General features: G+C 56.9%; 1 protein-coding gene across 2 annotated transcripts; it reads left to right on the forward strand.

Moving 5' to 3' along the window:
* Positions 1–85: 85 nt before the first annotated feature.
* LOC121151449 (malate dehydrogenase, mitochondrial) lies at positions 86–9,049 on the forward strand. 2 transcript variants are annotated; one of them, XM_040972830.1, is made up of 9 exons: positions 89–245; positions 3,440–3,608; positions 4,443–4,526; positions 4,879–4,988; positions 6,777–6,902; positions 7,124–7,201; positions 7,829–7,928; positions 8,156–8,307; positions 8,756–9,049. In XM_040972830.1, exons 1-9 carry the CDS (start codon positions 180–182, stop codon positions 8,885–8,887), a joined length of 1,017 nt encoding a protein of 338 aa, XP_040828764.1. In that variant the 5' UTR covers positions 89–179; the 3' UTR covers positions 8,888–9,049. The 2 variants fall into 2 exon arrangements, with proteins under 2 accessions (XP_040828765.1, XP_040828764.1); XM_040972831.1 differs by lacking the exon at positions 6,777–6,902 and having other exon boundaries at positions 86–245.
* Positions 9,050–10,736: the final 1,687 nt, after the last annotated feature.

The raw sequence follows: 10,736 nt of genomic DNA on the forward strand, positions 1-10,736 counted from the left end.
GGTATCGCGAGATCTAGGGCGGTTGCGGGTGGGTAGGGACGGAAGCGGGTCCGGTCTCGCGAGGCCAGGGCCGCGGCGCCGGGAGCTGCTCCGCCGTGTGGAGGTCGTTGGAGTCACTTGCTGCAGCCCGCCAGCTCCTGCGCCCGTCGGCCCCGCGGCCCCTGCCCGTGCCCGCAGCCATGCTCTCCGCGCTCGCCCGGCCCGTCGGCACCGCTCTCCGCCGCAGCTTCAGTACCTCGGCCCAGGTAGGCCCTGCGCGCGCTGGCTTGCGTGACCCCACGAGCTGGCCCCACGTGCAATCCCCCAAACCACCACCCACCCCGGCAGGTCTGGCCGCCGCCACACCGCCCTGGGCCAGCCTGGCTGGAGGCTGCAGCGCGCTGGGCCGGGAGGGCCGAAGGGAGAAGGCGTGGGAGAGAGCCAAGGATGGATACACAACCCCAGTACCCCCACGCTCTCCCGAGGCTTAAGAAACTGCGACTCTGGAACTTACTCTTTTTGTGTGCAACTTTCCTTTGATTCTGGCAGCGTCCTTGAGAGATGTGCGTGGATGCGTGGTGGGGAGCTTCACTCCCCACGAGGGTAGAGAGAGCCGGTCCCGAGGTTGCAGGGTCATCGGGCCAGTGGCCTGCTGATGGCCCCTTTTTAAGGAACCTGGCCAGAGGCCGCCTTCCTGCCACGGGGGAAGCCTGGGCCAGCGCCCAGGTGTGCTGACTTGGCCCAACCCGGGACCACTGAAGGCCACGCTATTTATAACCATGTCTAACAGGGAATCACCTGAAGAGTATTTAAGGGAGGAAGAACAGGCCCTGTTGGCCCTGTTTTGAACAGGTGCTACGCTTTCTGCCCCAGTGAGTCAAATTGCATGGCAGTTTGAGGCATTGCCTTTCAGTATCACAGCTGTGGTGTGGAAGAAGTGATTCTCCTTAAAGGGACTTCAGTTGCTGGTCATGGAGCTTTGAGACCTTCCACACCCCGTGTGCTCACTTCATTTGAAAGTAAATTAAAAAAAATAATAATAATAATATACAGATACGCCAAATATCTGCTCGTCGGCAGCTGCACTGAGTAGGAGAGATACCAGGGGGAGCAGTGGCACCTGACACCAGCCAGCAAGGCCTAGACAGGTGCAGGCGATGAGCGATGCTGAGGGGCCCAGGAGTGGAAGTCAGTCCCAGGGGAGGTGTTAAGGGGTGAGGGCCTGGTGCAACCTGGGTGGTGCCTGTGCAGTGACCAGAACCCTAACAAAGCTCCCAGCTCTTCTGGAACTTTCCATCTTGCCTCCTACAGTGAAGTAGATCTTGGGGGACAAGCACAGAGGAAGAAAGCAGTAAGGATTGGCAGGGAAAGTAGTTTCCATCTTAGATTCTGTCGGGGTAGGGCGCCTCTCCATAGGACGCATCCCCCCCCCAAAAGGTGGTATTGGGTTAAGTTCCGCAACTAGCCTTCCCATACAAAAAGGGTGTCTTCCGAAGAGTTGGGGCTGTGCCTTGAGTGGGTGCTAGGAGAGCAGGGGCAGTGGGGGGTTAACAGTAGGATTTGTGCGATCCTGTGGGCCACAGCAAGGCCTTGGTCTGAACTCACAGAATGGTCCCCCTTGTGTCAGGTGACTGCTGCAGAGGCGGCAGGATTTGCCCAGGAGCAGGGTTGGATGAGAAGGGGAGAGGATTGTGGGTGATCCTGAGGTTAGGGGCAAGAAATGTTGCAAGAGACTAGAGGAGGAGGAGGAGGCGTGGGTAGGGGAGAAGTTATCAGGGCCCTGGTTTTAGATTTATGGAGTCTGCAATGTCTGCTAAAGCAGGAAAAATTACTGTGTATCCAGGCTCTGTTAGACCCTGTTGGTAGTAACTGCTTCTCATTTTGAAAATACTAGGGAAGTGACAGCATTTTGCAGTGTGTACAGGACAGCCTGCCCCAGTGGGGAGGGATGGAGGCTGACCCCGACTCCATGTGACACTCCCCACGTGGCCTGCGAGCTGATCCACGTTGGAACCCCAGTGAGGGCACCGCTGGAGGCATCCACTTCCTGGTCAAATATAATTTTTGTTTTGCTAGCTAAAAAAAAAATTATTTTAAGATTTATTTTTATTGGAAAGGCAGATAGAGAGGAAGATCTTCTGTCCAATGGTTCACTCCCCCAAGCAGCCGCAACAGCTGGAGTTAAGCCAATCTGAAGCCAGGAGCCAGGAAATTCTTCTGGGTCTCCAAATGTGGGTGCAGGGTCCCAAAGCTTTGGGCTGTCCTTGACTGCTTTCCCAGGCCACAAGCATCCAGGGAGCTGGATGGGAAGCAGGGGCGCCGGGATTAGAACCGGTGCTTATATGGGATCCTGGTGTGTGCAAGGCAAAGACGTTCATCACTACGCTATCACGCCAGGCCCTAAAAATTTTTCTAATGCAAACTTCTATCACCTCCTCTTGCAGCCCCGCTGGCTGTGGACCCCTAAGGTGCTGCTGGCAAAGCCCACTTCCCACGCCCCAGCCTCCGCCCCCTGGCCGTCCCATCTAGGTTCCTGCTAGGCGGCCAGTGCTGGGGTTCCTGGTGTCTCGCTCCTGCCTAGCCCAGCCTGTTGGGAGTTCAAGGCCTGGCTGCAGCGGGTCCCTTTAAAGAGCCATTTCCTAAGCAGAAATGTTGCAGGCACTTTGTCTGGGTTTGGTGCTGGCTGACCTGACTCATCGTGGGATCCAGGCTACTCGGTGCTTTAGGTCTCCGCATCTGCCGGGGGACTGCTTGGGACTGGCCAACCAGGCTGGCCAGTGAGCAGACAGCCAATTTGGGGAGCAGTCTGGTATTTGCTTGAACTTGGGAGTAGTGACCACAGGACTTGTCAGTTCCACTGCTGGGTGCAGGTCCAGGAGAACTAAAGTCACGTCCCTGTATCAGTTTATATGTAAATAACCGTCATAGCAGTATTATGTGTTTCAGCCAAACAGTGGAAACTACCCAGGGGTCCCTCCGTGAGTGGTGGGTGACCCGTGTGATCTCTTCGATGCCTAGACCCACTCGGGAACAGGACAGGTGTAATAGGGCCAGGTGGTGATGACCGTTAGATATGCGGAGCTCCGGGACAGCCAGGCACAGTCAGGCCCAACCTCATATGCTAATAAACTCATAAGGAGAAGCTGACTCATCCCGGCCCCGGCCTTTTACATGTGAGGCAGGCCAGTCTATCCTCAGCATCGAGGGACTTCTCTAAGCCTGTATGTGTCTTTAAACTACCGGAAGCCGTAACACCCCAGACCAGCTGCCACTACCTCTTGGCGGCAGCTCTCAAGTCGAGCAGATCCTCGTCCTGCCCCGGGCTGCAGCAGAGACCTGGGCATCTGACCTTGGTCCCACGCAGGTCAGAGGTCCAGCACAGTGTCCAGCAGGTGCCGGGTACATGCATTTGACACCAACTCCACCCCAAGAGTCCTTTCCATGTTGTGCTTTGTCTCAGAACAATGCTAAAGTAGCCGTGCTCGGGGCATCCGGGGGAATCGGCCAGCCCCTCTCGCTTCTCCTGAAGAACAGCCCCCTTGTCAGCCGCCTGACCCTCTACGACATCGCACACACCCCCGGCGTGGCCGCTGACCTGAGCCACATCGAGACCAGAGCGACTGTGAAAGGTACTGGGAGGCGATGGAACAAGGCAGTTTGGCTTTCCCAAAGTCCGCGGCATTTCCCAATTTGAAAAGGTGGTGGAGGCAGCGAAGGGGGAGCCTCTTACGGGGAGTCACAGGCAGCAGGGGGCGCTGTCTCCGAGAAGCTCTTGGTAATTGCCCATCCTGCTAATTTGGCCGTCGCACTACATCTCCTGGTTCCCAGTGAACCTATTTTAGGAACTGTCCTGTAGTTTTATCAATTATTGTTTACACCCACACTGTTCATTATTGGGCTGCTACCCATTTAACTTTGCTCTCCATAAAAACAAACCGGGTTGTGATAAGTAACTGTCCATACGTCATCTTTCTCAGTCTCCTAAAGCAAAATGAAGAGCCAGGCCTGCTTCAGCGCCTGCACTGTGCAGCACCAAGTTGCTGCCCAGATGTTGGGCCCTGCCTTGCCCCACCGACCATGGGAGAGAGCACACACTTGATGTTAAACCCATCCGGGAGGTTGGCTGGCAGAGCACATGTGTGGTGCCCTCCTAGTTGCTCTGAGCCCTCAAGCTGCCTCCCCCTCATGAGCTGTTCAAGATCAAAGCCAGTTTCCTGAGGTCTTGGAAAGCCAAGGAGGGGATGTGGGTGCTGCCATCTGGGTCCAGCCTTTTCCCCTGCAGCCTTTGGGCCCACTCGGAGCTGACTGCTCAGACCCGGGCTGGGGCTGGAGCGATTGGGAGGAGACCCCATCACAAGTGGGCCCTCTGGCTGGCCCCAGGAATCCCCAGGCTGTGTCCCCAACAAGTGTCAACCCTCAAGGTTAGGACGAGCAAGATGATGATTCTTAACCGTGTTTTCCAGGCTACCTCGGACCCGAGCAGCTGCCCGACTGCCTGAAGGGCTGTGATGTGGTGGTTATTCCTGCTGGGGTCCCCAGGAAACCAGGTATGGGGGTGGGGGCAGCTGGAAAGGTGGCTGTCTGTCAAAGGTGGGTCCCACCATCTCTCTACGACAGACCAATCCCAGAGGTTCCCATTGCCTAGGAGACATGGGGTCCCCTGCCTTTTTCAGCCACATGGCAAAGCCCTGTCCCTCCCCTGACCCAGCTCCACTCCCATAGACTCTTGCAGCACCCCTGTGTCACTGTGGACTGTTCTCCCCACCACGTAGATGGACCCAAAGCAGGAGCTGTGAGGCCCCAAGGCCGGATATCTGGCCACAGCCTAACACGTGGCACTTGACAGCCTAGCCGGGAGTGCCTGGCATTCCAGTGAACATCTGCCTTGGATCATTGCAGGCATGACACGAGATGACCTGTTCAACACCAACGCCACGATTGTGGCCACCCTGGCTGCCGCCTGTGCCCAGCACTGCCCGGAAGCCATGATCTGCATCATCGCCAACCCGGTGAGTGACGGTGTGCTTACAGATAGGAGAGCCCACAGCTCAGTGTGCTGGTGTGTGCCATGCCTCCTCCCTGAACATTCCTTCCGGAGCAGAGGGGTCAATTATGTTAGCGTCTTATCTCCCTCATTCCGTGTGAAAGATGACAGACACGGAAACATAGGTCTTTCACCCAGTGGGTTGCTCCTCAAATGCCTGCGACAGCTGGGGCTGGGCCAGGCCAAAGGGTGAGACTCCATCCACACATCCTGTATGGGTGACACAGAGCACCTTGACCACTGTCCCAGGCACCTGCCCCTCAGGAAGTTCTTCCCACAGCTAGCTAGGTGCCTGTGAGCAAGCCATGTCTCTTCCCCAGCCCTGTACCGGCCCAGCGAATAAGCCCATCTAGAGGCAGCGGGGCTGCCTTCTCCCTTGCATTCAGCTTGGGTCGGCACTTCCTACCCCTCACCACCCCATCTGCTCATCTCAGCACCCCCAGCCCTGCTGGGCTGCTACGTGCAGGAGGCTCATTCTACTCCGACCCTCCAGGAACTGACCCATCCTGGGGACGGCTGTGGTCCCCAGGGCTCAGCAGCAGACCCCCAACAACAAGCTGAACCCACGTCCTGGTGTCTGGGAGGTGGCGGGTCGTGGCTGCTCCGGGCACCTGCCTTTCCCTACCTGCCCACCCTGAGCAGGGATGGCACTCAGTCAGGAGCTGTTTCTTTTGCTAGAGAACTAGTGCTTAGTGTACACCTAACAGTTTTGTTTTTGCTGGAAGGTTCCCAGAGGGTGGCATGAGACACCTGTTAAGGTGCCTGTGTCTAGGATCCGAGTGCCTGGATTCACTCCCCAGCTCCCCCTCCTGGTATTAGCTTCTCACTGACTAGTCTCGTGGGGGCGGCAGGCAGCAGCTCAAGTTCTTGGTGCCTGCTACCCATGTCGGAGACCTGGATTGAGTTCCTGCCTTCTGACTCTTCAGATCTGGCCCAGCTCCCACTAATGAGGGCATACAGTGAATGATCAAATGAACGGCTTCTATCTCAAAAGAAGTTCAGGAGAAAATAGAATGAAAAGTTTGGGCTTGGCACGATAACGTAGTGGTTAGAGTCCTCGCCTTGAACGTGCCAGGATCCCATATGGGCACTGGTTCTAATCCACTTCTCAGCCAGCTCCCTGCCTGTGGCCCGGGAAAGCAGTCGAGGACGGTCCAAAGCTTTGGGATCCTGCACCCACGTGGGAGACCTGGAAAAAGCTCCTGGCTTCAGACTGGTTCAACTCTGGCCGTTGCGGCCGCCTGGGGAGTGAATCATCGGACAAAAGATCTTCCTCTCTGTCTCTCCTCCTCTCTGTATATCTGCCTTTCCAATAAAAATAAGTAAATCTTAAAAAAAAAAAAAGAAAAGAAAAAGAAAAGTTTAACTGTTCTGATGCCAAAACACTTTAAAACCCGTGGCTGTTTTCATGAAATGCCTTTCCCATGTACCGAGTACCTCGTTAAGCACTTACCCAATACTAAACCATTTTTTAATTATCACAACCATTTCACAAGGCAGCAGAGATAAAGAAACCAAGTCTTAGGGAATGCAGGTGACCTGGCCACGGTCAAGGTCTCGGCTCTTCCTTGCTCTGCCCCAGCACCAGCCCAAGGAGTGGGTGAGCGCCCCCTGCAGGAAAGGAGGTGCCAGGTTTACCTGGAATGAATGGGCAGCTGAGGCAAGGTATCTTCCTATGCTGTCCTCTTGGTCCTTGACAGCGCAGTGTCCTGCAGGGCTGTGCACCCCACTCACGCCCATCTGGCCTTCCCAGGTTAACTCCACCATCCCCATCACGGCGGAGGTCTTCAAGAAACACGGAGTCTACAACCCCAACAAGATCTTTGGCGTGACCACCCTGGACATCGTCAGAGCGAATACTTTTGTGGCAGAACTGAAGGTAAGGGCTGCAGCAGGCATTGCCCAGAGCACCCAGCCAAGCCCCCTGACCCCTTCCCAGCCCTTGCCAGTTACAGGCAGGAAAAAAGGGCCCATGTGCGCCGTGAAGGCTGGCGTGTCTGGCCTTCTCCTCAGAGTCCCTGCATCGTGTGGGTGTGGCCCCACATGCTGTGGGTGGCCCCGACCTGCTGAGAGCTAATCAGGCCTTCCTCTGATGACCAGGGCTTGGATCCGGCTCGAGTCAACGTTCCTGTCATCGGTGGCCATGCTGGGAAGACCATCATCCCCCTGATCTCACAGGTGTGTCAGGAAACGGTGTGAGAAGCACCAAGGTCAGGTGCACCCAGTAGGTACCTTCCTAGAGCCCCCCGACAGGTGGCAAAGGCTGGTGCCGGTGCTGTCTGCTGTATTCTAAAAGGGGAAAGGGCTCAGAGGGGGCATGGGGCGACACACAGGGCAGCCTGAGGAACGTAGAGCTTAGTGTAAAAATGAAGGGCGACAGGGCCGGCAGCAGGAGAGTCCTGTCCCTGAGCCACAGGAACACTCTGGGTGTGCATTCTGGCCAGAACATGGGGTGGGCGTTCCCCACAGGGAGGGCTGGGGAACTCTCCCCTCCCCCCGAGCGTGGGCTAACTGTGCTGTGCAGACACTGCGGGGGAAACCGCAGCGGGATCCGCGGTTGGGCTCCTGGCACACCAGGACCCATCTCTTCATTGCCTTTTCGGTGGTCACGGGGAATGTGAAGGTCATGGTCAGGGCCAGTGGACTGTTCCCTCCTTTGGATGCCACTGAAGGGAGTCCACAGTGTAAACCTCCCTTTACACGGCAGAGGGGGGTGCTGATGAGGGAGTGTCGGGGCAGGTCTGGGGGCTGTGCACACTGCGCGGGGGCACCAGCTCCTCACACGCCCTTAACCTTGGCTCACAGTGCACGCCCAAGGTGGACTTCCCCCAGGACCAGCTGGCGGCGCTCACGGGGCGGATCCAGGAGGCCGGCACGGAGGTGGTCAAGGCCAAAGCCGGAGCAGGTAACGTCGGAGCATCTGTGTGCAGGGCCCTGGGCCAGGCCAGGGCTGCACGCGCATTTGCCTGGTGAAAAGCATGCCTCCTGGGGTGGGGTGATTTTTGAGGTTGGCAACTGCATGCCATTCATGAGTGAACAGACTTAAGGAGCACCCCATCCTGGATTCTTGGCGGGCAGACTTGACTCCCCTGGCACTGAGCTACCCAGCTAACACCCCCGGGCCACCCCTAGGCTCTGCCACCCTGTCCATGGCCTACGCTGGCGCCCGCTTCGTCTTCTCCTTGGTGGATGCCATGAATGGCAAGGAGGGCGTTGTGGAGTGCTCCTTCGTGCAGTCACAGGAAGCCGACTGCTCCTACTTCTCCACGCCGCTCCTGCTGGGGGTAAGTGTGCCGGGGTGGGGGGGCACCACACAGCCCCGGGAGGGTCCAGTTTAGGGAAGTGAGAATGGGACCCCCAGATACCTGCTGTTTGTTTCTGGCTTCATACAGCGACTCACTGAATTGCACTGGATTTGGGTACATTTTTTAAAGTGCCTCTTTGGTGCTTTAGCACCTTGGGGAACAGACTAGAACCCTGAGGTGTGTGCTGTCAGGTCGAGTGATGCCCATGGCTGACCGACTGAGCAGGCTTCCCAAGCCTGGTCACCCTCCCTGGGCACTGGCCCAGCTCCATAGGCGGGCGGGCAAGAAGGACGGAGCGTGACGTGACGTGACGGTCGAGGGCACATGCATAGGGAGCACCAAGGCCGGGATCCTCACCTCGGCTAAGGGCTCGGGAACGCCTCGCCTGTCCTAACTTCTTGCCTCTTCCCCCTGCCCTATCCTGCAGAAAAAGGGCCTGGAGAAAAACCTGGGCATCGGCAAGGTGTCTGCCTTCGAGGAGAAGATGATCGCCGAGGCCATCCCCGAGCTGAAGGCCTCCATCAAGAAGGGCGAGGACTTCGTGAAGAACATGAAGTGAGCAGGGCACCGCCGCTGCCTCTGCGTCTCCTAACTTATGATAGCATCATGTCCCCCACCCCCACATCGCCTGCTTCAATGATGGTCGTGGCGTGCCCGGGCCGCCCCTTCCGGGTGGTGGGCTGATTCCTGGTGCATCAATAAACGCAATCTGATCATCTTTTCCAGGACCCCCTCAGGCAGCCTACTTTCTTTCCTTTGTTCCCCAGACGCTCAACTGCCTCTCCCCATAGCTCACCTTTGTGGCCAGGTGCCATCCTAGACGGAGCGAGGGGCTTTAAGCTCGCCTTCATGGTTAGATAGAAGCAGGGGGCTAGCCTGGGCTCTTGAGAGTTTGTTCCTGCAATGGGGTCAACAGGTGAAGTTTATCAACACCTGCTCCTCCCCACCCTGCTCTTTGCACCCTGTGTCACACGGCTGTGGGACTGGCAGGACCATGTCCCCTTAAGAATGTCCTCTTGCCCCGATCGATCAATCAGGAGTTAAGCCATTTCCTGGCTCCAGTTGGGTCATATTTTCTGGCTCAGCAAACATCACCGACTTGGACTCTGAGCTGCTTCTTCCCTCCCCCACCCTGCCCTATGCCCCCTCTTCTTACTGCACCCCCAAAGTCTGTGCCAGTGGAAATACACGGAGCTGACACTGAGGCCATGGGAGCGGGTTGGGGTGGAGTGTTGAGCATGATGCCTGGGAGGCCATTGAGGATGGCCACACCCCGGTCACATGGCCCCAGGTCACATGACCCCATTTCTGAGTCCAGCTCCTGGCTGCCCACCCCAGGGGAGTGCAGTGATGGCTCAGCTCAAGTAGTTGGGTCCCAGTGTCTCCCTCTGTCTCACTCACTAGTAAAGTGACATGGAGGAGCAGGCCTTGCACTTAGCAGCTCAGTATCCGGAGGTGTAAGTCCAGCTCCAGCTTCCCCGGAGAGGCCTTGGTAAGGGTGAGGGTGCAGGTGATGGTGCGCCTGCCACCCCCATGGGAGATCCATGCTGAGTGCTCCCCCAACTCCTAGCTCAGCCTCACCTGTCACGGCCTTCTGAAGATGGAAATGTACAAGGCTGCTTAGGGTCTACAGCCACTGTGTCCCTTCTCGCAATGTACCTGAAGTTCACCTCAGGATTCGCTTTAGCTCACACAACGAGGGCCCAGGGGATACTGTGCCAGTTTAAGGCTAAACCATCACGGAATCTGTCCCCCTTTCTGTACAGCCCACACAGTGAGGCCCAGGTTTTCCAGCTGAGCTAGGGCGGCCAGAGGGACTTGCCCAGCCCAGCCCTGGCTGTCTGCACAAACCCGGAGAAGAAAATGGCCTGGAAGCAAGTCAAGTGGGAAAGTGGGGAGTACTGTCAGCAGTGGCTGACCAGGAGAGCTTTGAAAGTCAAGATTTGCAGAGAAGGAAAGACAGACTTTCCACCCATTGGTTCACTTCCCAAGTGGCTGCAACAGCCAGAGCTGAGCTGACTTCCCACATGGGTGCAGGGTCCATGGCTTTGGGTTGTCCTCTTTTTTCCCAGGTCACAAGCAGGGAGCTGCATGGAAAGTGGAGCAGCTGGGATACAAACCAGTGCCCATATAGGATCCAAGCGCATGCAAGGCGAGGACTTTAGCTAATAGGCTACCATGCCAGGCCCACCCATTTTTTTGTTAGTATTATTTCAAAAATACTTTTCAGGGACCCAGCTATTTGAGAGCCACCAGAGCTTCCCTCACAGGGTGTACAGAGAAGATGGATTTGTGGCTTACTGGGGGAGGGGGAAGAGGAGAAGGTATTACAGCTGGGCGCGAGGCTGATGGGTGGCAGTAAGCAGGAGGGAAAGGGCCCAGGGCCTTTGCCCAGAAGCTCCACGGCC

This window comes from Ochotona curzoniae, unplaced genomic scaffold, assembly GCF_017591425.1.
Source record: "Ochotona curzoniae isolate NIBS_2020 unplaced genomic scaffold, NIBS_Ocur_1.0 contig_2321, whole genome shotgun sequence".
In the NCBI taxonomy this organism is placed as follows: domain Eukaryota; kingdom Metazoa; phylum Chordata; class Mammalia; order Lagomorpha; family Ochotonidae; genus Ochotona; species Ochotona curzoniae.

Coding starts and splice junctions, on each gene's coding strand:
- LOC121151449 (XM_040972830.1), top strand. CDS start 180: ATGCTCTCCGCGCTCGCCCGGCCCGTCGGCACCGCTCTCCGCCGCAGC. Junction 4,527..4,878: donor TGGGGTCCCCAGGAAACCAG/GTATGGGGGTGG, acceptor GGATCATTGCAG/GCATGACACGAGATGACCTG. Junction 6,903..7,123: donor CTTTTGTGGCAGAACTGAAG/GTAAGGGCTGCA, acceptor TCTGATGACCAG/GGCTTGGATCCGGCTCGAGT.